This window comes from Elephas maximus, chromosome 4, assembly GCF_024166365.1.
Source record: "Elephas maximus indicus isolate mEleMax1 chromosome 4, mEleMax1 primary haplotype, whole genome shotgun sequence".
NCBI classification, from domain to species: domain Eukaryota; kingdom Metazoa; phylum Chordata; class Mammalia; order Proboscidea; family Elephantidae; genus Elephas; species Elephas maximus.
The window spans coordinates 40,068,185-40,095,970 of record NC_064822.1 but is presented as its reverse complement, the minus strand read 5'-3'; the positions used below and the strand labels follow the sequence as shown (position 1 = coordinate 40,095,970).

General features: G+C 39.4%; 2 protein-coding genes across 4 annotated transcripts in view; both read right to left on the bottom strand.

The window, feature by feature from the left end:
- Nucleotides 1-7,662, bottom strand: part of RSU1 (Ras suppressor protein 1) — a 250,025-nt gene extending 242,363 nt beyond the window's left edge. Inside the window, exons 1-2 of one of the 3 annotated variants that reach the window (XR_007517075.1) lie at nt 7,483-7,660; nt 7,134-7,245 (exon numbers count right to left, since the gene is read on the bottom strand). Coding sequence is in view for 2 of the 3 variants with exons in the window: in XM_049881922.1 (XP_049737879.1) it covers nt 7,134-7,242 (109 nt within the window). In the remaining variant the exon portion in view is untranslated. Of the gene's footprint in view, nt 1-7,133; nt 7,246-7,482 lie in introns of all 3 variants that reach the window. The other 2 variants (XM_049881922.1, XM_049881921.1) reach the window with 2 other exon arrangements.
- A 9,632-nt stretch (nt 7,663-17,294) lies between these two features.
- CUBN (cubilin) overlaps nt 17,295-27,786 on the bottom strand; it is a 341,241-nt gene continuing 330,749 nt past the window's right edge. The window contains exons 65-67 of the mRNA XM_049881914.1: nt 22,303-22,468; nt 19,419-19,654; nt 17,295-17,632 (exon numbers count right to left, since the gene is read on the bottom strand). Of these exons, the coding sequence (XP_049737871.1) occupies nt 17,525-17,632; nt 19,419-19,654; nt 22,303-22,468 (510 nt within the window). The 3' untranslated portion in view covers nt 17,295-17,524. The remainder of the gene's footprint in view (nt 17,633-19,418; nt 19,655-22,302; nt 22,469-27,786) is intronic.

Sequence of the window (27,786 nt, the reverse complement as noted above, 5' to 3'; positions counted from 1 at the left end):
TTTATTTTACTGTGAGCTTCATAAATGAAATACTATGAAAGAGTATATAGAAGAAAGCAGCATGAGGGGACAGAAAGGAAGCAACTGCTCTTGCAGCAGTGGGTGATCAAAAAAACCCACTGCCGTCGAGTCAATTCCGTGATAGTGGGGCCAAATGCAGAGGCTCAATACTGACCCCTACTGGTCAGGCTCTTGATCTACATAAACCATTCCTCAGTCACATTTTTATAAGCTTTTACCTAAAAAAAAAATAAAAATTAAAACAATTGAGCAAACTTGATATTTAAAGAAACAATGAGATTTTATGTGACAGAAAGAAATAATCACTAGTTTTTGCTTTGTAACAGTGGCCGTTCACATACCTAGATTGGGCTTTCTTAAAACCAGGTTCATGGACATTTACGACAACAGGATACAGGGCATGATTTTCAGTTATCTGTGCAATTTCTACTACTGATTATCACAATTAAGAGCTAGCTATAACGGCTTTCAAGGAGTCCTGGTGATGCAGTAAAGGGTCAAAGGGTCAGTGGTTTGAAGCCACTAGCCGCAACGAAGGAGAAAGATGTGGCAGTCTGCTTCCATAAAGATTTACAGCCTTGGAAACCCTATGGAGTAGTTCTACTCTGTCCTGTAGGGTCACTCTGAGTTAGAACTGACACGATGACTGTGGGTTTGGTTTGTTTTATAACAGCTTTCAAAGCAGCAGGTCTTATGGGTTCTTATGGTGAATATGTAATTTCAGATGCAATAAATACCTCACAGTTTTCCTAAGACAGCAAATAGTTATCACTGTATGATCTGAAGGTTCAATATGGAGAAAACTTCTACAGAGACTCTGCTTAAATAGTGTCCTATCATTTTAAAAAATGCATTCAATAAATAGGTACTGAGTGATGTATAATGAATCTAATTATTAGATGGAAAATTACCAAGTTTTTAATGCATATTGTCACAATCACAACACAAATAAAAGCAGCGCCCTGCTCACCCTCCCCCACTGTCCATAGTCTGAACTCTCTGGAGTGTGAGGCCACTGTCCCTCCTGACCCTGGCACACTGGGCAGACCCTCCCACCTTCTCCCAGGAATTCTGAATCAGGTAAGGAATGAGGCAGTGGATAAGCTGACATGATGAAAGAGGGAGACCAGAAGGTAAAGGCCACTGGGGAAGTACCATCACTGAGAGTTCCAAGTAATAAAGACTTGTGGTGCAGTGGTTAAGAGCCCGGCTGCTAACCAAAAGGTCGGCAGTTCAAATCTACCAGCCATTACGAGTTGGAATCGACTAGATAGCAATGGGGTTTTTTGTTTTTTTGCTTGCATTTTTTAAACAATTAAAAAAAAAAAAAAAACCCATTGCCGTTGAATCAATTTTGACTCATAGTGACCCTATAAGACAGAGTAGAACTGCCCCCATAGAGTTTCCAAGGAGCACCTGGTAGATGTGAACTGCTGACCTTTTGATTAGCAGCCGTAGCTCTTAATCACTAGGACGCCTCGGAAGACTAATATGTTCCAGGTGGCATACTAGGCACTTTAGAGAAACTGACTCACAACGACTCTATGAGGTAGGCACTCTTATCTCCCCATTACTGATGAGGAAACTGAGGCACAGAGAGGTTTAAGTCACACAGCTAATAACCAAAAAAAAAAAGCTGTTTACAAAAAAGATGCCACAACTCACCGGAGCCAAAATGTCAAATGATTAAAAATAGTAAAATATCATTACTGGTTCTGCTACACTCAAGGGGTCATATTTTGTTTTTATTTCCTATCTTGATGTAATTTATGTCCTAAAGTAAAAAACAGAATGTCTGACAGTTCTATCGTGTTTCCAATGGTTATAAACTATCTCCCTCTGAAAAGCTGGGGAGAGGGATGTGGAAGGGAGGCAGAGTACATGTTCCTTCTCTGCGCTATCCTTTCTACTCTTTATCTATTTCTAACCTAAAATTCTTTGTTGTTATTGTTTGTCACTGTGGAGTAGATTCCAACTCATGGTGACTTTGTATGCAAAGCAGAACTGCTCTATGGAGTTTTCAAGGCTGTGACTTTTGAAAGCAAATCGCCAGGCCTATTCCCCGAGGCAGTGCTGGGTAGGTGTGAACCACCAACATCTCTGTTAGTAGTCCAGTGCTTAACTATTTGTGCATCACCTAGGAAATATGAAATTTTTAACCAAATGCAGTAACATTCCTTCCTTCAATATACTTTTCCTGAGCATTCTTCCAGGGTCAGGGCTAATAGAGGAAGGCAGAGTGAACAGAGAAGGGCCACTTCAGCCAGTGTGGATGGGACAATAGGGTAAAACTTAGTATATAGTGAGAGCTTCCCAGAGGAGCTGACACAAGAATGGAGTCACATGGATTGCTAAGTCATTTATTCCTTCAACAAGCATTAAGTTGACAAGTGGAAGTTAGCTGGAGAGACAAGCAGAAAAAGAATTTCCCAGAACAAGACACTACCTGTTTAAAAGCACAAAGTTGGAGATATTCACAGAATTTATCGGGGTTGAGGGAAAAAAAAAAGGTTTTTAATAAAAGTTATCACTAAAATCATATGATCTTCTCAGCCCTTTTCCCTTTCCCCCAAAGACAGCCTATACTGATAAAATATGTTCCTAACAGGGCTCCTGAAATAGCCCTTGCAGATAAGTCAGTGATTATGTTGTTGATTACTGTGTATGGTCCTTTGGAAAGACCACTCCTGTGGTAGGAGGCCATTCTTCTTTCTAAAGAGTTCTCTGAAAGACATTTTAGTCTAACCTGGAAAAAACCTGATAAAGGCTTGGCCACCCAGAGGGCAATAAACTCAAAGAGATTAAAAAGTCACAAAAGACTTAAATAAAAGAAATGAAAGCAACTCCGCCTGGCTACCAAGGGATTCCTTGCCCCAGTGAAGGCTGATTACGGGCCCTTCAAAGGCAGCTTTATCATCCAGATGAAGACAGTTGCTGCTTGCTGGAGAGTTTCTGCAGTGACTTCTTTAATAAAAAGAACACAATTGGTACCATTACTCTTGGAAGCTCTAAGGAAAGTGTGTGTGCAGATTATAATGGCATTTAGAAAAAAAGACAGAAAAGGAATAAAATTAGGCTGGATTTCAAAGAAACAGCAATCTAAATCTATAAGTATCCTAAGCAAAAGTGCTAAACCCTCCAGGTTCTAATAGGCTACCTAGGACCCATCAATATATGACACAAATACCCGACCTAGTCTAATGGACCAAACTAAACTCTTGGTTCAGGCCACAGAAATATGCTGGAACTGATTACATCTGCCACTTGCTGGCCTCCACCTGGATATTAATTGTTAACATTTCATGTGCACTCACTTGATACCAGACATAGCACTAAGCACTTGATGTTTACTGCAGTAACACTGAACCAGTCCTAGGAAGTCAGTACTAATGTTCCCATTTGCTGATGAAGAATTCAAGGCTCTCAAAGGTTAAGTAGTTTCTGCAAGGTTACCTACTTGTAAATAGCAGATAGAGGGTTTGAACCTAGTTTACCCAATGCCAATACTGTATACTTCTGCCTCTCACGGTAGAATCTGACTATATCTAGAATCTGACTGGACTGGTTAAAAACTGTACAACTGTAAAAGCTGTAAAAATGAAAAACAAACGTAGAACCTGTCTGATGTCTGCCTTGAGCCTAAGACATTTCCCCATCAGAAAGCTTTTGGTACCAAAACTACTGAAAACATTTTTAGAAGGCAATTTATGGTCTCGGAGGAAGTAAAACGCTGACATTTACAACCCGAAACTCTGTCAACAGAAAGATGGATATTCTGCATGCTTAGAACAAGTTCAAAGCCTTCATGCTTACCTTCGAAACGTAATTCTTGCTTATTTTTAGAGAATGTAAACAAAGGAAGGATGATGAGGGGAAGCTTAAGACACAAGAAATAACCATTCTCTGTACACTTTAATTGTTCCCTGTGTTCAATCTTCATAACAATGTATCAAACGTCATGGCTACCATTAAAATTTTACAGTTGAAGAAGTACGGGTCTTCCTATACTACAGGTAACGGGAGCATGTCAAATATTTTAATACATTTATACTTCATGAAGGAGTCCTGGCAGAGCAGTGTTAAGTGCTCAGCTGCTAACCAAAAGGTTGGCAGTTCGAACACACCAGCCACTCCACAGGAGAAAGATGTGGCAGTCTACTTCTGTAAAGGTTTACAGCCTTAGAAACCCTGTGGGGCAGTTCTACTGTGTCCTATAGGGTTGTTATGAGTCAAGATCAACTCGATGGCAATGGGCTTTTTTAAGCATTATACTTCATCACTTTGCCAATATACATCAGCCCCAATAGCCAGGTGTTGCAGGGGCAGATTCATGCTGTAAGTAGTGACTTTCTTTTACATCTACAGACTAACCATTACGTGCACTATTTAAATGAGCCTCAGTGGAGGAATGAGCTTCTGAAGAGTGTTCTGGAACCCCTGGGTTCTCAGGTGACCCAAGGTCAGCAAGTCGGGGGGAGAGGTACCACTCCTTATGACTACACTATGGAGGCAGGAAGAAGTGGAATCTCCAAGTTCACTTCTACTGAACCTCTCAGAAAGAGACCTGGTGGAGCAATGGTTAAGCACCCAGCTGCTAACAAAGGTTGAAGTCCAAACCCACCCAATGGATCCGTAAGAGAAAGACCCTGAGATCTGCTCCTGTAAAGATTACAGCCTAGAAAAACCTATGGGGCAGTTCTACTCTGTCACACAAGATTGCTATAAGTTGAAAAAGACTCTATGGTACCTAACAATGACAACAACAAACCTTCCAAAAAGCACTTGTGGCTCTTCCTTAGCTACTTAAGGATGATTTTGCTTTTCATCGTCCAATGTTACACTGGAAACTTTTTTTTTTTTTTTTCCAGGAAGCAAGTGGCTATCTTACTGTCTTTAATAAAACTCAAGGCTTCAAAGAGATAATAAAGCTGAACCAAAACAGTTATGCCACTTGCCCTACTTACAAATATTACATAAAGTCTCTTTTCAACAGCTGAGGGGAATAAAGCTCCTTTGCTAAAAGCAACTTCTTCCTCCAACCTTACGGGAAAAAGGGTGCTAAAGGGCCGAACACCTTGGAACCAGGAGTACAGCTGTGCTGGGCCTCCTTTCAGCTCATCCTCTTCTTCCTCTATAGCAACAGTGCCCCCAGTAATAATCAGGATGGCAGTAGATCTGGGCAGGGGCTACATGGAAGCACATCTAGATCCTCTACAGCCAGTTCAGTACCAGAGACATCTGTTCTGTTGCTGACACCAAGAGTCTATCACCACTGAGAGGCCAGCATATATCAAAAGTCTGAGATGCTACCTAGTATAAAACCTAAGTTTCACAGCAGGTATCTTCATCACAGTTACCAAATGCAAGTTGTCTACAACTTTTCTTCTCCTTTCCTTTTGTCAGTAAGTATCAATAGCTCCAAGTGCTCAGTGATCTGCTCCCATGAAGATTACAGCCTAGAAAACCCTACGGGGCAGTTCTACTCTGTCACATGGGGTTGCTTTGAATTGGATCCAACTTGACAACACCGAAGAACAACAAGAACAATCAATAGCTCCAACCCCAATCTCCACCCTAGACACAAGCCACGGAGTCAGAAAACCTGACTTTGCTGTCTGCATGTGCAATAAGCAAGCCACCGTCTAAAAGGTCTCTTGGATACCTCCCCTTCTCTGTTGTCACACCCTGGTCTGGCTCATAAACTTGCCAGCCTGATCCATCAATCTTTGCTTCATCCATCAAACATTTGTGAGCACCTACTGTTTTCCAGGCATTACTATAAAGAACATAAATGCGAATATTCCACAGTTTGCGCATATATACATACATATATGTGTGTATATATACATATATATACATGCACAAGCAATGCATGTCCAACTTCACAGAGGAAGGAATGACTATCTTGGCTTGATACAGACAGAGAAGGCTTCCCATACATTGTGATGTCTGAGCTTACTCTTGACAGACAAGTAAAAAGATTTTTGGCGAAGAAGAGTACAGAGAGGGATAATACTTGTAAAGGCGCCAAGATCTCAAAGAATGTGCTCTGGCTCTGGAAGAGAAATACGTTCAAAAAAGAATGTAAAATGCATGGAAAGGATAAGGATTTAAGGTGGGCTGCAGTCAGATTCAGAAAGGTCTTGTATTTCATGCCAAGGAACTTGGAACATTACTGTCAGTGATGGACGACAACCAGAAGATGTGTTCAGAGGAGAAGGTACAAACTGGGGTCACAAAGCCTCAATACGTTTTATTTCACCTACAAAGTGTTTTTCAAGTACTGGAATTAGTTGCCAACATTTAAAAACTAGGAAATTTCATATAAAAATCTGGATTCTTGACTTCTTAAGAAAAACAAAAAAGATCTGGCAACACTGGCCAATGTCCTCACGTGGAGACAACTGTTTGGAACTAAGTAGCAGGCACAGCAGCTGCGCCCTTCAGATGGGATACTATTATGGAGTTCAGGACCATCCTCACCTGGCCCCTGGAGGCATATGAATTTGCAATCACTGGTTTAAAGGTAGGGAGTAACATACAATAGGACAATAACACTGGAAGCAACAGTCTCTAAACTACAAGGGGATTTAGACATCACAATAACACGAGCAGATGGCAAAAGTCTGAACTACGTCATTAGGAGAACAAAGATCCAGAAAAAGATAATGAGTCAAGAAATTTTAAAATACTCCAGGTACAAGAATGCTTATTAATCATATAACTTTTGTCAGACATTTGTTCAAGGACTGAAAACTATATTAGAAAAAAAGAAAAATGGTTTAAAAAATGATTTGACTAAAAAATAAAGAGGCTATCAAGCGAATTGGACGGATAATACACCAAAATGCCACAAACCAGCATAGACAACTGACGAGGCACAGCAGTCAACAGTACGATTCTCACCCTGGATTCTCAGCTTTATTTTCCAGTTGGAACAGAACAAATTTTGACTTCAAACTTTCTGAGCTGAGCGCCGGAGAAATGATATTTACCAGCAAGGGGTGGGATCTAAACCATTACAACCTCTCATTGGAGGACTAGCAGTTACTCGGAAAGTTTATAACCCCTTCCAGCTTCATCCAAAGGGAAGGTCCTGCCCGAGCACTTACACAAGCCGTTGACATCCAGCATGTTGGAGATCCCTCGGTCACTCATGTCCACTTCCGGCTGGTTCTTCTCCCGGCTCTCCTCCACCAACTTTTTCAAAGACTTAGACATGGTCTGTACCAAACGACAACAACAAAGCACGTGGGCGACGGCCAGGAGGGTGCGGGGACAGAAAGGAAAGACCCTCCGGCAGCCACCCCTCAGTCTTCCCCAGCCTGGAAAGTGGGCATCAGAGGGCAGACCCGGGTGCAGGGAGGGGGATGGGTCAGGTGGGGCACGGGAATGTGAAGGGTTCGGCACCATTCCGGTCCCGCAGCAGAGAAGCAAACCCAAGTGCAATACCACACTCACCGCGAACGGTAGCACCAAACAGGATGGGAAGGTTGGGACCACAGGCTTCCGCGATACACACTCGGGTGGCAAGAGATGCGCTCGCTCAGGGCAAAACTTGCAACCCGAACCAGGAACACGCCCTGTCCCTAGCGCTTGGCGCAAGCGCACACGGGGCAGCTCTTCGCTCCACGCCCCGCCAGCGCCCGACCCTTCCCAAATTAGGAGAACAGGTTCTGAGACGTGGCTCCAAGGCGGGGCTCCGCCCCTAATGGAATGTGTCCCCCGAGGCCGTCCAATCAAGTCCATTTTTCGGCTTTGGGACTCCGCCCCACCTGAGGTTAGCCCATCCCCTTGGAGTCACTCCGGTTTGGGATTCCGATTGGTCCGGAGTTGGCGCATGCGCACTAGTGTTGTCGCAGGCTCAGTGTGCTGGTAGAAGCCGAGAGTGCTCTGGGAAAAGAGAGAAAGTTTGAAATTGCTTGAGAGTTGTAGCTGCCGGAGAAGCTAGAAGTCAATTACCTCTCAGTGTCCTGCCTCTGTAAATGAAACCCTACTCGGCTGAAGTTGCTACCGAGTCTCTTCTTTGCAGTTGCACCTTTAATAGCCCTTGTCAGGACATCCAGCCTACAGCTATATGCAAAAAATTTTGAATATACCGTGGACTGCCAAAAGATGAACAAAACAGTTTTAGAAGAAATACAATCAGAATGTTCCTTAGAAGTGAAGATGGTGGAACTTCGACTTGTTTACTTTGGACAGGTCATCAAGAAAGACTAATTGCTAGAAAATGACATCATGTTTGGTAAATAGAGGGCCAGCAAAAAACAAGGGAAACCCTCCGTGTGGTGAATTGATGGTGGTCACAAGAATCAACTCAGAAACGTTCACTCATCAAAAAGATGGCACAGTTCTGGGCAACATTTCATTCTGTTATACATAAGGTCGACAGCAGACCAGAGGGCAGCTAACAACAACAAGGGCAAGAACTCCAAGCCAAGAATCCTCAGCGCCCAGCTTGCAACGGTGTTTTTTGAAATCTTGTGGCGATCTACACCTGGTTTTTGCACCTGACCCTTTTGGTCTTGAGCAATTGTTACCACCCGCAGATACAAGTAAAAGATACAAGTAAAACGCAACCATTAAAAAGTCATAGTTGCTTTTTTTGCACCTGTGAAACATGAAATTATGGCTCTCAGGGATCTCCCACTTCCCCTTAAAAAGGCAAGGAAATTTGGAATTCTGACCTCACTGCCGGCCTCTGCCTCCCTATTTTCAAACCCAGTCCCAATTACCCCGTAATATTCTATGCTTCTCCCCCCAAAACAGTCTCCTCAGAGACAATTTCATACTATGGAATAAAAGTTGATACCAGGCATTTCTCTGAACCAGATAGATGGATAGATATATGTGTTAACATATTGTACATTGTAACAAGTATCAAAGCCTTAAAAGATATGGGTAATAATGCTCTCAACCAGTGGGGTAGGAGAAGGAGCTGTACCTTTAAAATTGAAAGCAGAAATTTCTGGTTTAGAAAATATTCCCAATGAGAGGATCATGCTTGTTTAAATCTTCTTTAATCTGGAACAGTTTCTCAGTCTTATGTTTCATGAACTAGATGTTATTAAAATGTACAGGTCAACCGGAAACCCTGGTGGCACAGTGCTTAAGAGCTACAGCTGCTAATCAAAAGGTCTGCAGTGCGAATCCACCAGGTGCTCCTTGGAAACCCTATGAGGCAGTTCTACTCTTTCCTATAGGGTCGCTATGAGCCGGAATCGACTGGACGGCCCTGGGTTTGGTTTTTGGACAGGTCAACTATTTTGTTGAATGACCTTCAATATGAATTTGTCTGATGTTTCCTGGTGATTAGATTCAGATTATGACTTTTTGGAGAAATACCACCAAAGTAGTTTCTTTCCATTAAAACCCAAAAAAAAACCAGTGCCACCAAGTCGATTCCAACTCACAGAGACCCTACTTCCCACTACATCACGTCAAAAGGCAGGTGACACAAATTTCTCCCATTTCTGGTGGTGATAGCTTTGATCACTTGGTTAAGATGGTGTCTGCCAGATTTCTTCACTATGAAGGTAGTACTTTTTTCTTTATAAATAATAAATAGTGGCTGGGATGATACATGGGGTTTATGTAAATATTCGATTCCTCATCAAGCTTTTACTCAGGAGTTTTGGCGTTCAATCGTGATTTTCTAACTTCATAATTTCATCTATATTATTTTGTATCCTATAGATACCTCCATTTATTGAATCATCATCTTTTTTAAAAGCAGAAATTTGAATTTGCTTCACTTCAGTATTTCCCACATCTAGTTTTTATAGTTAGATAACCCAGTAAAATATTATTATTATTAACTTTAACCAATATACTTATGATTTCTGTTTCTTGTTCCATCAGCTTCTGATCGTGAACCGTGACTACGTAGGTTGAAGACGTTAGTACCCCGCCAACTCTATTTCCCCCCATATTTTACCAAATTGTCTCAGATAAAATTGTTAGTTTTTATATTTTTTATGATATTTTCTTTCTATTCTGTAAACATATGTAAGTTGTCCATGTCTTTTTTAAACATTAATTTCAAAAATAGAAAAATAATAAATTAAAGCACTTGCATTATTTTGGCTATTTTAATCCTATTTATTGAAGAGTCAGATAGTGTGCCAAAATTTTATGATGTGTTCTTTCTTCTCTTTAAGTCCAATAGTATGACCTCTGTGTCACTTGAAGGAGAACATACCCAACCCAGCCCAGTGCCGTCGAGTCGATTCCGACTCATAAATACCCAGGTCAAATAAATTACTTCTCTCTTTTTATAATGCACTAAAAGTATGCCATATTTTAGTTTGCTTTGTTTTGGATCGTGGTTTCCTTATACAGTTATTTTATTGTTATTTTTACTGGAGTTTCTAATTGCTTTTATTTCCTTTTTCTTCTTTTGGTTATCTTCACCTTATTACTAAGATGTTGCAGCTTCTTGTTTATTCTGTGCATTGAGTGAAATCCAGTAGATACTTCTTGAATTTAGGATCCCGCTTAATTACGTACTTACTGCTCTAACTTTGACTGCTTCTTTCTATGCCTCCAGCTGAGCAGTTTGTCTGTGGTTTTTGTTTTTCACTTGGTTCCCGGGTGGCAATAGCCATTTCTTCTGTACATTTTGCTGGATTATCACTCAAGTAACTTTTTCTAAAAGAGTGTTTAAGAGGCACAACGTTTGAGCCTTTGCAGGTTTGAAAATATGCTTATTATTTTGTTCACACCTTTGATCATTTGTCTCACATGTTATTATTCTGGGTTCAAAATCAGTTTCTCTTCAAACTTGAAGGCATAGCTCCAATGTCTTCTGTATCCAGTACTGACTCTGAAAGGTTGTCGGTCTGATTCTCAAGTCTTTGTAGGAAACTGTTGTTTTCCCTTGAGAAATATTTATGATCTTTTTATTATATACCTTATTCTGAAATTTCATGATTTCACTCTGGTTGGGAACCTGTTTATTTAAACTGCTTAGCACTCATGGAGTCCCTGAGTGGTACAAATGGTTAATACATTCACTGCTAATCAAAAGGTTAGAGGTTCGCATCCACCCAGAGGCACCTCAGGAAAAAGGCCTGGCAGTCTACTTCTGAAAAATCAGTCATTGATAGCCTTATGTAACACAGTTCTAGTCTGACACACAGGGGTTGCCACGAGCCAGAGTCAACTCAGGCAACTGTTTTTTTTTTGGGGGGGGCCTTCCTCCCCTTTTATTTGTTTATTTATTTTTAGGTCTTTTCCAGTTGAAGGCTCATTGCTCTCTTCCTCTTTGGGAAATTGTTTTCTATTATTCCTTTGAAATTTCTTTCTTGCCATTTTCTCTTTCTGGAGTTACTCAGATGGTAGGCATCTGGACAATTTTCTGTATCTATTTTTTTCCTCATATTTTTTCATTTCTTAATTTTTTGCTTAGCTTGTGAGAAATTTTCTTGACTATCTTCCAATCCTTCTATTAAATTTTTAAAAATAATTTAAAATAATTAACTATCAAGAAAAAGTACTTTCTAAGAGCGCTTTGTTGTTCCAAGATTGTTTCTCTTTAGTTGCACCCTGCTTTTGTTTTATGAGCACAACTCTCTTCTCAAGTATCTCTGAGGAAAATAGTTTTTAAAACCTCTCTTCTGTTAGCCAAATCAACCGTTTCCTCAAAGGCCCATTCTTATGTATATTTACCTGGTTCTTTCCCATTCATGCTGTGAGAGCCTTCCTATCTGAGGATTCTTAGTTGTCCTTTCATATCCAAACATGAAGATATGAGTTGATTATTCTAGATAGCACATGGGTTTTCATTCTTCCCTTGTTGTTTCTACTTATTTAGCCTAGGTCATTAATTTTCCCTAAGCTATTTGTTGAATTTCTAAGGAAGTGAGAACCAAGTTTTTGGCCTACAGGTAATCACAAGGCTGCTTTCACTGATGGAAGGATTGTGGTTGCCAATTCATGAAGTTCCATTACTTGTGATCTCCCTTCTCATTGCACGTTGCACCTGCCAACCTCGTAGTCAGGCAATATCTGGAAAAGCGATTTCCTGCTCTGGTCCATTTCTCTCTTGAAATTAATTGAGACTGTGGTTTTTTTCTTCCTGTTCCATTTGCCAACATTCACTTCCTGTCTTCCACAAATTTGTTTTCACTCCTTTATAATCCTCTTCTCCTTTTCCCTTTTACCGGTACAATTTTTTATGAAATATACCCCTAAGTTCTTCTCTAAATTATAATAAAACTACTTACCAAGTAATGCGAAAATACAAGTTATCAAATTTAATTTAAAAAAAAATTCCATAAACCATCTAACACTTTTTACATCATTTTTCTTCCAATAACTTTCTTATTAAATTGGTAGTCATGGATGACTTGTGGTCTGAATAAGTAGAAAATTTTCACCATTAACAATATATTTTTTCGATGCTGTGTAATTTCTAAGTTCTTACTAAACTGACAGTAATTGCATTTAAAAAAATTTCCAGATGAATTACTCACAGACTTATTAAATCCACTTCCCTTTTTGCTGCATATAAAAGTGTCATTTTCCCGGGATGTCCACCCCAGCCTTCTAAAAATCACCATATTTTCTGGATCACTAGACTGAAATATTTTGTAGAGCTTTATTTTTTTTTTATGTTTAACATTTGAAAAAATTATACAATAATATTGATTATGCTTTCTTTAACTGTCTATACACATGTCCGGGATATTCTAATACGCTTCCTAAGGAAATGTCTATATGCCTAGTCTAATTCATATTTTTCTGACTGAAAATGACTCTTGTAGATACCATCACTCCAGTACTGCAACCTGAGATCAAATCATCTTCTATTTTTTGACAGCTACATCATGTTATGCTTGCTTTCAGATAAAATTCCTATATAATTTGGTATGTTATTGTTAAACTTTCTCCATGTCTGTACCTTGTAACTTATTTTTGATAAAAGAGCAAGATCTTACATCTAGTCCTGTCAAACTTCACCTTGTTAGATTTAGTCCATTGTTCCAGCTTGTCAAGACCCCTTAGGTTTGATCGTGTTATTCATTGAATTCACTTTTCTTTCTAAGAGTGCCATCCATGAAATTGATACATCTATCCATAATACGTAGTTAAAAGTAGCAGGAGTTTTAAGGTGAGAATACTTAATTTATGTGGCTCTGTACTCTGAGCAGAAATAATTTCTCTGACATTTGAGTATTAGTAAGATGAAGTAGCACATTCCCTAGCTTCATTTATTCACCCGGTCTCATGTTCTTAATAAGACTTAACCTTGCATATTTAACATAAAGAAAATCTCTTTTGTGAAGCTTTTGACTTAATTAGAGGCAGTGGAAAACTTGATTAAAGAAGTTGGGTTTTCTTCTGGGAGAGGAAGCTAACAACTACCTCCCTTAGTTATGTGTCTAGCAACCTTGTTAGTTATTAGCCATCCAGTCAGTTCCTACTCATAGCGACCCTATGTACAACAGAAGGAAACACTGACTGGTCCTGTGCCATCCTCACAGTCATTGCTATGTTAAGCCCATTGTCACGGTCACTGTGTCAATCCATCTTATTGAGGGTCTTCTTCGTTTTCGCTGACCCTCTATTTTACCAAACATGATGTACTTCTCCAGGGGCTGGTCCCTCCTGATAACACGTCCAAAGTACATGAGATGAAATTTCACCATTCGAACTTCCAAGGAGCACTCAAGCTGTACTTCTTTCAAAGCAACTTTGTTCGTTCTTCTGGCAGTCCATGTTATATTCAATATTCTTCCCCAACACCTTAATTTAAAGGTATCAGTTTTTCTTTGGTCTTCCTTATTCATTGTCCAGCTTTTGCATGCATATGAAAATTTTTTTTTTTTTTTTTTTTTTTGCATATGAGATGACTCAAAATACCATGGCTTGGGTCAGGCTCACCCTAGTCCTCAAAGTGATGTCTTTGCTTTTCAGTACTTTAAAGAGGTCTTTTGCAGCAGATTTGCCCAAAGCAATATGTCATTTGATTTCTTGTCTGCTGCTTCTATGGGTATTGATTGTGGACCCAAGTAAAATGAAATCCTTGACAACTTCAATATTTTCTCTGTTTATCATGATGTTCCTTATTGGTCCATTTCTGGCAAACTAGGAGACAAATACAGAGTACCGAACTTTCTACTTCTTATTAAATAGCAGCCTGTATTAACTATATATAACTTCACATTTTGCGTTGTTAAATTAGGTATTGACAATGGTAGTGCTTATGGAAACATTATATACTTGAAGGTAAATACATATACACAGTTTTGTCATATTTGTATAAACAATTTCAACATACCCTATGACTTAGAACGTTCTTTCATTACTCACAGATGGTTTGACATATGCAATTCTTTATTCTATAGTCCTGTTTATTCTGTATACTTGATAATGAATATAATTCTCTATGATAACTGCTCTGTGCTCTATGTTTAACCTGGGTAGAAATATGCAGAGCCTGATACGGCCTGGAACATGATCCTGCTTAAAACATTATTTCTCTGGGAATTTGCTTTTTCAAACATGGTAGATTGTCAGAATTTCTCCTCAGCCTGGATGAAATACCATTTAAAACTTATTCTTGAGGGTTTTACGAAATTTGGAGCATGCTTAGGAATTTTCCCAGAAACGAATGATCTGGTTACGATGACTTGGGACTTTCACCTGAAGACTTTCCCAAAAGAGGCAAGGATTTTTGATCATTGATGGATGTGTAACATTTTCTAATCCTATTGGCAAACAATTTAGCAATGTAGGACACGTGTAAAAATACCTTTCACCTTTCCTGGAAATTTACCCTCAGGAAATAATTCAGAAAAAATTGTGGAAAATTTAGGAGAGCTGAGTGAAGGGTACCTAGGGTCTCTCTATACTACCTTTTTCAACTTCCTGTGATTTTATAATTATTTCAAAATACAAAGTTTAAAAAATTATGGAAAAATCTGCTCATCTGTTAGAGTAGTATAATGGATAAAAATATAAGTAGGGTGGGAGAAGTTGAAATAAAACATAGTGTAACAACTGATACATCATTTAAATGTACAATTAAATGTACAAAAATATGCAAAGTGCTCACAATGTAATAAATGCAATACGTGGAATATAAAATTTTGTGAATAATGTATGTGTCTTCTCAAAGAGAAGAATAAAATGAGAATAATGACATTATGAGGGATTAAGGGTTATATTTTTCTCTGAAAAATATTAATATGGGAACACATTGCTTTGGCCAAAACAAAACAAAAAAAATCTGAAAAGTATAAAGCATTAAGTACCAGTGGTAAGCACACCCATTTAGTAATTTATTTTAAGGACAAATTGTTCTCTGAGGACTTCAGGAACCCTGTAGGCCATTGCTCAGTACTGATGTATTCTCATCCACTGTCATGGTCTTCCCTCTTGGTGCCTGTCTATGGCTACAGTTATCATGGAGCTCCAGAAACCACAACTTTTTCCCATCCCTTTGTAATCACAAACTGTCATCTAGCTTCTAATAGTCATTGGCCTATTTTGAAGTCTTCCCAGTGACGACTAATCCATCTCCCCCTGCGTCCTGTCTGCATTTGGCGAAGTAGGGATAATACAGCAGGGTCACAGTGACAGCGCAGCAGTAAAGAAGGGATCCATTCAGTACATAACAAGTGTGGGGGACACTCAAGAATCGTTTCCTCAAAGAAATCACAGTTTAATGGTGGAAGACTTAATGTATGCAACTAAATATGATAAAGTCTAGCAAATATTTTCATTTGATTATAAAAATAGCTATGACAATACTAAAAAGGAATAAATTAATTCTTACTGATGGGATTTAGGAAGCTACATGCAGGTGGCAGCTTTCAGTAGAACTGTAATCAAATAAATTAGATTTTGAAGGTAAAGGTAAAAGTATCCTTAGTATAAAAAAGTGTGTAAGGAAAAGTCCAGGGCAAGGAAAGAAAAAGGGAATATTCTAAGACAATTGAGTAGTTTTTTGCAGCTTTTCTCTAGGATATATGGGAAAGGACATTCAAAGAAAAGACTAGAAGGTACATCAAGGAAATAGTGTAGAAGGCCTTCCATGTAAGGTTGAAGACTTTGGATTTTTTTTCTATATTAGCAGAGAGCTATTGAAGGCTTTTGAACAGAAAATTTACAGAATAAGAGCCATGTTTTATAAAGCTAAATCTGACTGTAGTCTAAATGACAAAGGAAAAGTGAAGAAGGGTATAGTAAGAGAAGTCTAGAATACTCTAGAAGAGCAGTACTTAGGAATTATCCTAAGACAGAGTGGGAATGAAAAAGAGGGAACAAATGGATGAAATAACACTCGTAAACCAAACAACTGGGATGTGGGGAAAAAAAAAATATCAAAGCTAGGAGGGCCTGCAGAACTGTGGTTCCAACTACAAAAAATTGGCAAAGAGGAGCTGATTTTCTTGGGAAAAGAAAGGACAAGGTGAGATAATGAGTTTCATTTTAGATATGCTGAATAAGAAGTACAAGAATATTTGTGTGGGGCTAATAAATCATAGGCAAAAAGGAGCCTTGGTGATGCAAAGGTTAGTCACTCAGCTGCTGACCAAAAGGTCTGCAGTTCAAATCCACCAGTGGCTGCCAGGGAGAAAAGACCTGGTGATTTGCTCCTGTAAAGATTATAGCCTAGAAGACCCTATGGGACAGTTCTACTCTGTCATACAGAGTTGCTACGACTTAGAATTGACTCAATGGCACACAGCAATAATAGGTCATTAGAATGCAAGTCTAAATATAAACATGAATATGAAGGGTGAACCTCAGGAGTGACTTCATTACTGAGCTAAAAGGATCTGCAGGGGCCATACTCTCGGGCTTTCTCCAGTGTCTGTCAGGCAAGTAAATCCGGTCTTTGTTTGTGAGTTAGAATTTTGTTCTATATTTTTCTTCTGGTCTGTCCAGGACCAATATTATCACATTTTACAAATGAGGAAACTGAGGCACCAAGCAGTTAAGTAAGCTACTTAACTAGTGGTGCTGAAATTTAAACTCAGGCAGCTTGGCGCCAGAGTTCACACTCTAAACGATTCATAGATATTTACATACCTCATCAAAATGTAAAAATTCAACTTGAAAATTTATACATACTCCAGGATGAAAGACAAAATTTTAAAAAACAACTCAGCACAATGGTGTACAATTCAATAATGTTTATTATTCCTAGTTTAATGTTCAGTCAAATCATACCTCTATTTTATCATTAACTTTCTTAGATTTGTATTACAATATGTCATAATCTTTTCTAACTTTTTAAGAATATTGTATTTCAGCTCAAAATATTAGAAGAATGATATGCACAGCTAAGATGAAATAAACTACATTTTTACATTCGAGAAATGCATAGACATTGGTTCCACACAGGCTTTGGTGGAAAATATAAAAGTTGGAATTGTTCTCAGTGACAAGGCAGGTAGACAAGTATAATGGCGGCAGAATTCTGTCCAGCGTGATGGCTGATGGCCTCTGCAGTAGGGCCAACGTGCTGAGAAAATGCAGGGCGTTGCAATTAGCTGTCCCACATTAACCTGAATGCTGATGGCTGCACTGCGTACACAGCGTGAAATCTTATGAAGACCTGATGCGAGGAACCCACAAATGGTGCTATGGCAATGTCCTGAAATGGAAGAAAACAAAGTAACAAATGATGTTGTTCACAAATGTGAACAGTTTCCTAGAAATGTTTGTCTAGTAAAAAAAAGTACCACATAAAGAAGCTTTATAGAATTTATGGTAAACCTGAGTAACTTTCTAGAAAAAAACCTTACTAAGAATTAAAGTAGATACTTTATCACATATGTTGTGAGGGAAAATGGGAAGGACTGCTAATGGGTGGGAGGCTTCTTTGTGGAGTAATGAAAATGGTCCGAAACCAACTGCGGCAATAAAGGTTACAAAACTCTGGGAATTTGCTAAAATCCAGTGAATTTTACACCTTCAATAGGTAAATTGTATGGTATGTAAATTATACTGCAATAAAAATGTTATAAACAAAAACCTGAATTTCTTACTGAAATTCTTACAGAACATTTAATTTTTTCTGACAGAAACACACTTATATTTGCAACTAAAATGATACTATGAGTAAAGTACATTACTTTTCACTCCCCGTATCTATAGTTTCCTCTTAGAAACTTTTTACATCCTTTTCTCTGAACTGCGTGTTTGTGTGTGGCGGGGGAGATTGGCTGCTCTGATTTCCTAATCATTCATTGATGAATATTTATCGAGAGACTACCAGGTTGTAGGTACTGTTTTTGGACACTAGAGATATAAAACAATGAACAAAATGGACAAAAACCCCTGCCCTCATAAAGCTACAGGGGAGTTTATAGAAGTGTTGTCTGTAGTAGTGAAAAGTTAAAGAAACCTAAAATTCCAACTACAGAGGCTTAGGTAAATAAATTACGCTGTACCCATGCAACAGAATACCATACAATTCAATATTGTATACCCAGGTTCTTATAGCCATTGTGAGGTTTTCTTGATATAAGTGAAAAAAAAAACATAAGATAGTATAAAATGTGTGTGCGTATCCAAGTATGTGCAAAGAAAGGCATTTGGAAGAAGAATTCTCAGGGTTTTTTATTTTGTTGTTATTTATTTTGTCTATTTTCTGAAAATAAGATATTTAAATTTCGTAAATAGTAAGTGATCTAAAAAAAAAAAAAACAACACTACGGGTTTCCAGCTGACGTAATTCTCTACTGGGTTATATTACAAAGCCTAAGTAAGTAAGGGGCAGAACAATGAGAAACAGGTCTCCTCTAAGCAGCGATCACATCTCCAAGACCTGAAAGGCCTTTACATGCTGACTTTCACATAAAATGGAAACAGTAAGGGCAGATGCTTATAGTACTGAGTCACATCAGAATTCTAATTCCTGATGTTTAAAGAAGATATACAAGACTTAGAAAAATAAACTTGATCATCATACCAATCTTTAATTTCCCTGTGTATTTATTTCTTTAAAGAATCCTCATAATTTTCAGCAAGAAGTAGATGAAGTGGAACCAGGTGTCCACATTTTCTATAGTTCTGTTCTTTTCGTGCAGAAAGAAACATGAGTGTTCAACCCTGGGTGCTGCATTGGAATCACCTAAAGAGTTTAAAAATGGTCTTCCTCTAGAAAATCTGGTTCAATAGGTTTGGGCGGGGGCTGGAACCTGGAATGTTAAGTAACTTCAAGTTTGGTAACTAAAAACTATTAATATTAATTTAATGCAATGCCCACTAGATGGCAATAGTGCTCCCAAAATAGAAAAATCAGACGCCTATGGAATTTGTTAAAGGTTTTCCCCGTAGAACTTTGGGGGTGTGTCTGCCTTTAAATGTCTGTACTGAGCTACTGTCAGTATTTAAAAATAACAACATGGGAATCTGAAAATGATAATTTTACTCACTGCTCCACAATATGGTCCAGTGGATGGAGAATCAGCATCCGGCCCATCATAAAGTATGAGATAGTTCTGGACACAGTCTCCCGGATCATCGATGCTGATAAAGTCAAAGCTGACTGTGACAGGTCTCCCAGTAGGAGAAGTGATGGCCCATTCGCAGTGGGTGTTGTTTGGGTAAGTGTCTGGATAGCCAGGGCTGGTGAATGAACCACTGTCACCATAAAGAGTCCCACCACAGCCTGCAAGCAAAAAATGGCAGGAAGTGTGATTCAATGAAGTATAAACCATCCAGTCTGTTTTAGTGCATGTGCAAGGCAACAGGACTATTTTCATTTTCTTAATATGTTGAGACTCTCCCCCAGAGCAGTAAAGGCAGAAACCCTTTTCTTGTTCATTCTTCTTTAGGTTACGCCCCTCCCCCTAAAACTCCATATTCTTTTCCCTGCAGATGATGGCTTAGGGACAACTTCCTCCAGGACCATTCTTTGACAATAGTGGATTGAGAACAAAATGGGAAAGCAAAGAAGTTGATAAAGTAATTATTGTTGTTGTTAACTACCAGCTCCAACTCACAGCAACCCCATGTGTACGGAATAGAATTGCACTCCATAGGGTTTTCAGAAGCAGATTGCCAGTTCTTTCTTCTGAGGCATCTCTGGGTGGCTTTGAACCACCAGCCTTTTGGCTAATAGTCAAGCACTTAACTGTCTGCACCATCCAGTAGGTGCGAGTCATTAAAGTTGTCCGTGTGCTTTGGGTGGTGTAGAGTTCTCCATGCACAGTGAGTTGATGATAATGACGTGGGTGAGGTAAAATTGAAAGCAAATTTTCATGTTATTGTAAGTTTAGGTAGTAATCACTTTATTATAAAAGCGATTTTTCCAGGTTTATAACTGATTGTTCCAAGACTGATATACTTAAAGCTCTTTAAGTACTGATGTTAATCTGTGCAATTTGTTAATTTGCATACAAATGCCATCATTACTTAGATTAGCTATCCGTGGAGATCCAGATACCCTAAGCACACAGACGGAAAGTTCGTGGCATAATTAAAAAGCACCTGGGCTGGGTGTCTGATACCTAGAGTCCTAATCCTGCCTCCCCCACAATCTAGCTGTGCATTTTGACAACCCATTAGTCTTGGTGTTAACTTCCCTATGGTAAAATCAGGGCATTGAAGATGATGTCTAAGCTTTCTTTAGGTACCATGATTTCATTATCTACAATTGTCTTGACACAACCCTTTCCTTGTCCCTCAGGATATTTAAATAAATCATTTTTATGATTCTTATTTTGAAGAGATTCTATGTCCTGAGGTTTTTAGATATTTTGGGAAGTTTCATAGAAGTAAATCTCTCGACATGGCTTAAATTTCCTTCAGCTATTTGGAAGACCAAAAAAAAAAAAAAAACCTGTTGCCATCGATTCGATTCCGACTTATAGCGACCCTATACCCTGTAGAACAGAGTAGACCTGCCCCATAGAGTTTCTAAGGAGTGCCTGGTGGATCCGAACTGCTGACCTTTTGATTAGCAGCCAAAGCTCTTAAACACTACACCACCAGGGTCTTCTATTTGATAAACAACCAATCAAAAATGCCGGAAAGTACTTAATGCCGTGAAAAAGCAATTAGCCTCCATGAGTACCAAGAAATGACAGGGCCTGCAAGGAGGACAGCTGCTCTGTACACACAAAACATATTCCCAGTTGCGCTTCTTGACAAACTTCTGTTTTTTAATTCTCAGAGAACCACCTTGATAATCAAACTAAACGTCTAACAAAATTGTTTTCATTCTCCTGGAATCCCGATTTCTGGATTCATGGAATTGGGGTGACCCACCCAGGTCATCCACTCTTAGGTGTCCTTTGGAACCTTGAAGGACCTGGCTCCCTGGAGCCACCTTTAGGTCAAGCAATAGCCTAGTAAGCAGCTTAGCGGAGATGTTTGGCCTTAGGCATTGGGCTCTTTTGGAAAATCATCTACGTGCAGCCAGCTGCAAGAAGCAGGAACTCCAGGGTCTGACTAGAGGTTGTGTTTTAGGATGTTCTTGGTGATTTTGTTTCTGTATCTGACAGACCCTGAAACCCTGCCCCGTGCTTTGATGCACAATGGTTAAGAGATCAGCTGTTAACAAAGAGCTTGGCAGTTCGAATCCACCGGGCGCTCCTTGGAAAACCTATGGGGCAGTTCTATTCTGCTCTGTAGGACTGCTATGAGTTGGAATCAACTCGGTGGCCATGGGTTTGTTTTTCGTTTCTCAAGAAATTAACATAAAAATGACCTACATAGTTCACTTTCACTGTCTCCTTTTTGGAGCGCCTTCCCACTATGTTCCAGTGACGCTGCTTAATTTGAATTGTATTTACTCACAATAAATAGATTCTGTTACACTAATTTTTGGTGTTTTTCTAGTCAAAAGTCTAAGAAAAATGGGAATTTATGAGAGAATTTCCTAATCTTTATGCTTTATACACAAATATATATATATTCCTTTATACATAGACATTGTGAATAAAAATGGAATTAAAAAGAATCTCTGTACTTTCATTAACGAAAATTTTTTTAACATAGAAAATGATCAAAACCAAAAAAAAAAAAGACAAAAACCAAACCCAGTGCCGTCGGGTCGATTCTGACTCATAGCGACCCTGCAGGACAGAGTAGAACTGCCCCACAGAGTTTCCAAGGAATGCCTGGCGGATTCGAACTGCTGACCCTTTGGTTAGCAGCCATAGCACTTAACCACTATGCCACCAGGGTTTCCAGAAAATGACCAAGCATAAAAATATCTAAAAAGGTAGTGCCACTTTAACTGCCTTTTTCTATTAAACATTTTATGTTTTTCTCACCTTCATTACTTTCCCTTACAAAGTGGAAATATCTTACCAGAGGGTGATGAGGTCCAGATGATTTCATATCCATGACTGGAAATTCCACTATTACTCTTAAATCGTAGGTATAACACGTTGTTTTGAGAGAAGACAGGATTTGGCAACAGAGCTCCGCAATACTTGCCAAGTAATGGGTAACTGCTATCACTTCCATTCCTTACCTTTAAAAATCAGAGCCATTTATTATTACATTTAAACAGATTATACCTTCTTCTATTTATCATTCCCGTGCACCAAGATGAGACACGATTTGAATGACAATTGTGTTTTTTTGGAAAAGCTTTGTCTCTTCATGTACTTAAAAATGAAAGCAGTCCTCTAAGTTACCTCGAAAGTCACTTGCACTTTCAAAGGACAGAAATGTTTAATTCATAGAACAAATTCATTTGCATTTGGTTTCAGAAACAGCTGTTAACTTACAGTAATTAAAACACCAGGATATGTTTTTATACACGAGTTGGTGCTATGACCGTATAACCTTTGTTCTTGGGGAGACGTTTTGAAGAATACGGTTAAAGTGAATTTTAAAAAGGTGGTGGGGGTGGCAATCTTGCCCATTCTGATTTCAATCAATTCTATTATACTTTATTCATTGCACTGTGGTTTTTTAACTCATTGAAAAATGCTCTGCTATATAAAAAAAATAAATAAATAAAGGGGCTATAAAAAAAAAGACAATGTACAAAGTATAGCAAATTTGAGTACAAAAGTAATTTTTGTATGGGAAAAGGACACAATTCAACAAAACTATAAAATGTCTGACTTGTTACATATTTTAAAAACACACTCTGAAGCTGAGAAGCTTTTTCTTTTCAATTACACACACAAAAACAGGAAATGAGTCAACGTGTGCGTGTGGAAGACCGTTCTGTGAATTCACCCACACTCTGCCCTCCAGCCCAGCTCCTACTGAGCATTCACACTCCCCCTACAGAGAGCTCTTGAGGCCTAATAAGCAATTGTGATACAGGCAGTGTAGAGTTGGAAGCAGCTCAATATGTATAAATTTATCTAAACATGTATTCAAAATCTTGAAGGTTTCCGCATTCTCTTTATAATTTCTCAGTTTAAAATGTGGTTAAGTGTTGCTTGCTTTACGTCATAGAGTTCTTCAGAGGCACAGTGGCCAGTCTTGCTGGGCTGTGTTGATCCGGAGAGATTCCTTTTAGGCCAATAAAAAAAACAGTCGCAATGGAGTCGACTCCGACTCATGGTGACCCCATGTATGTTAGAGCGGAACTGTGCTCCACAGGATTTTTCAACGACTGATTTTTCTGGAAGTAGATCAGCAGGCCTTTCTTCAGCAGCACTTCTGGGTGGATTTGAACCTCCAACCTTTCAGTTAGCAGCTGACCGCATTAACTGTTGTACCACCTAGGGACTCTGTGGCAGCCAATGGGAAAGTAATGCCTTTCTGGTGCTTTTAGATTATTCTCCAAGTGTTTAGGACTTGCCACGGACCGAGTTGTCTGTAATCTCTCCAGTGGGGGAGTGCTGCCATAGTCAGGAGTACTGGAGGGCTTGGCCTGCTACCACTCTATGCTTGGATTGGGGTCGTTTTTTCTCTGCATCCTCTTAGAAGGCTGATGCTCTGAGAGGAGGAGTGGGATATTAATTCACCCTGGAGGTACTAATGATTTGCCATGTTCACTTTTCCCTTCCCTTCAAGGGACAATCGAGAGCAGTAGGCATGTCGCTGCCATTAGAAGACCCCGAAAGGGGAGGCGAAGGCACTGAAGACAAATACAAATTCCAAATGTGAACTAGAGCTTGGCCCTCTCACTTGCAGTAATACAGTCAGAGTCCCCAGTAAGAAGTTTCTGTTCCCACCGTAGTTAACACGAATGGAATCCTGGAGCTTCCTAGTTTGGCTGCCACTAAACTATGTCCACAGTCTTCCCACTGAAAAACAGACTTGGCTACATTTTAAAAGCCTAAATTGTAGTTTCCTTTCTTTGTTTATTGGACAGTTTCAGACCCATTTGATAGGATAAGGAAAGAAAGCCATGAGGAGCAGCTCTCATCCTCCAGTACTTAAAGGCTAGGGTTTATTTCCCAGCAGCCAGCAGGCAAATGGCAAATGTTAACTTTGCTCAGTAACAGTCACCTCGGGCTGAAGGTGAGCGAAGAGTAGTTGCACAGTGACATGGACCTAACGGGATTGTTCTGCCTTTTTTCCATACCCCACTCTACTCCTAGTTTCTGCTTTACACTTCATATAAAAGTTTGGATATCCAAGGTGGGTGAGGCACGAAGGTGAGTTTAATACACTGATTGGCACAAACCATACTGTATTTGTCTCTTCATTTATTCCCTGCTGTATGCATCTCCTCCTAGTTTCCTATGATAGCAAGTATTCCCCATGAAGAAGACATGATCTTCCTCTGGGTATTTATTAAGTTGTTAGCTCCTGTAGCATCAACACCCGACTCATGGCGATCTCATGCACAATAGAATGAAGCATTGCCTGGTCCTGTGCCTTCCCCATGATCAGTTGTGAACAGGACCACTGTGATCCATAGGGTTTTTGTTAACTGATTGTCAGAATCAGAAGCAGATTGTCATACCTTTCTGCCTAGTCCATCTTAGTCTGGAAGCTCTGCTAAAACCTGTTTAACATCATAGAAACATGCAAGCCTCCACTGACAAAAGGGTGGTGGCCATTTACGAGGTGCATTGGCCAGGAATCGAACCTTGGTCTCCCACGTGAAAATTGAGAATGCTACCACTGAACCACCAATGCCCCTTATTATGCTATAGACTAAGGATATTCATTAACAAAGGACTTAGATTTATTCTACAGGAGAGAGCTTTCTGGAACAATAAAATTCCATATCAGGTGTAGAGTAGAAAACAAGCTTCTTGGGTACCTTAGAAGACTCTCTTTAACGTGAAGCAAATAAGCCCTTTAGATAGCATTAGGAAAGGTTTAGATTTATATTCAAGAGAAATTCCATGTCCTTTATATACACAAGTCCTAAGAATGAATACATTCTCCGCACAGTTTGCAAAGAACACAGACAAGTGAGCTTTGAGGTTTTCATGGCAAAATATAAGTGCTGAGCTCCATACATGGTGTCTACATCAGTTGAGGGCTCATTCATAGTATCTTCTTTCTGTGAACACCACTGCAATATTCCTACTCAAACTCTGTATGTGATATAGACCTGAAAGGACATGTTGTTGCGTTGTTAGTGCTATTGAGTAGATTCCCACTCATAGCAAGCCTATGTACAACAGAACGAAACACTGCCAGGTCCTGGTCATCCACAGAATTGTTGCTATGTTTGAGCGCACTGTTGGAGCTACTGTGTCAATCCATTTCATTGAGGGTCTTCCTCTTTTTCACTGACCCTCTACTTTACCAAGCATGATGTCCTTCTCCAGGGATTGGACCCTCCTGATAATATGTCCAAATACATGAGATGAAGTCTTGCCATCCCTGCCTTCAAGGAGCATTTAGCTGTACTTCTTCCAAGGCATATTAGTTCTTTCTTCTGGCAGTCCGTGGTATACTTGATATTCTTCACCAACACCACAATTTAAAGGTGTCAATTCTTCTTCGGTCTTCCTTATTCATTGTCCAGCTTTCACATGCATATGATGCAATTGAAAATACCACAGCGTGGGTCAGGTGCACTTTAGTCCTCAAACTGACATCTTTGCTTTCTAACACTTTGAAGAGGTCTTTTGCAGCAGATTTGCCCATTAGAATGCATTGATTTCTTGACTGTTGCTTCCATGGGTGTTGACTGTGGATCCAAGTAAAATGAAATCCTTGACAACTTCAACCTTTTCTCCATTTATCATGATGTTACTTATTGATCCAGTTGTGAGGATTTTCTTGTTTTCTTTATGTTGTGGTGTAATCCATACTGAAGGCTGTAGACTTTTATCTTCATTAGTAAGTGCTTCAAATCCTCTTTGTTTTCTACAAGCAAGGTTTGCCATCTGCATATTGCAGTTTGTTAACGAGGCATCCTTCAAACTTGATGCCTAGTTCTTCTTCATACAGTCCAACTTCTTGGATTATTTGCTCAGCATACAGATTGAATAAATATGGTGAAAGGATACAACCATAACTCACACCTTTCCTGATTTTAAGCCATGTGGCATCCCCTTGTTCTTTTTGAATGACTGCTTCTTGGCCTATGTATAGATTCAGAATGAGCACAATTAAGTGTTATGGAATTCTCATTCTTTGCAATGTTATCTATAATTTGTTACGATCCATACAGTCGAATGCCATTGCATAGCGAATAAAACACTGGTAGACACCTTTCTGGTCTTCTCTGCTTTCAGCCAAGATCCTTCTGATATCAGCAATGATATCCCTCCTTCCATGTCCTCTGGTTTGAATTTCTGGCAGTCTCTGTCAATGTACTGCTGCAACCATTTTTGAATTATCTTCAGCAAAATTGAGTATGATATTAGTGATATTTTTCAACAATTTCTGCATTCTGTTGGATCATCTTTCTTTGAAACAGATACTGTCTTAGTTATCTAGTTCTGCTATAACAGAAATACCACAAGTTGATGACTTTAACAAAGAGAAATCTATTTTATCACAGTCTAGTAGGCTTTTTTTTTTTTTTTTTAGTAGGCTAGAAGTCTAAATTCAGGGCGTCAGCTCAGGGTATGGCTTTCTCTCTCCGTCAGCTCTGGAGGAAGGTCCTTCTCAACAATCTTCCCCTGGACTAGGAGCCTCTCTGCATAGAAACCCCAAGTCCAAAGGACATGCTCTGCTCCTGGCACTGCTTTCTTGGTAGTATGAGGTCTCTCCACTCTCGTCTTGCTTCCCTTTCCTTTTCCTGCTTGTAAGATAAAAGATGGTGCAGGCCACGCTTAGGATGTGACCTGAGAAAGCACAATACATCCCACCCTAATCCTCTTCAACATAATCCAATCTTGCCTGATTAACCACAGGCAGAGATTAGGATTTACAACATATAGGAAAATTATATCAATCACAAAATGGAGAACAACCACACAATACTGGGAATCATGGCCTAATCAAGTCAACACATATTTTTGGGGGGACACAATTCAAGCCATGACAGGTATGTATACGGATCTCTTGCAGTAGGTTAGCCAAGTAGCCGTCTTTCAAATTTCTTGGCATAGGTGAGTGAGCACTTTTAGTGTTGCATTCATTGCTGAAACATCTCAATTGGTATTCTGTCAATTCCCGGGGCCTTGTTTTTCACCACTGCCTTCAGTGAAGCTGGGACTTCTTCCTTCAATACCATCAGTTCTTGATTATAGCTACCTCCTGAAATGGTTGAACGTTGACCAGTTCTTTTTGGTACAGTGACTCTGTGTACTCATTCCATCTGCTTTTGATGCTTCCTGCATCATTCAATATTTTGCCCATACCCCCCCCCCCAAAAAAAAAAAAACCCACTGCTGTTGAGTCGATTCTGACTCATAGCAACCCTAGAGGACAGAGTAGAACTGCCACATAGAGTTTCCAGGGAGC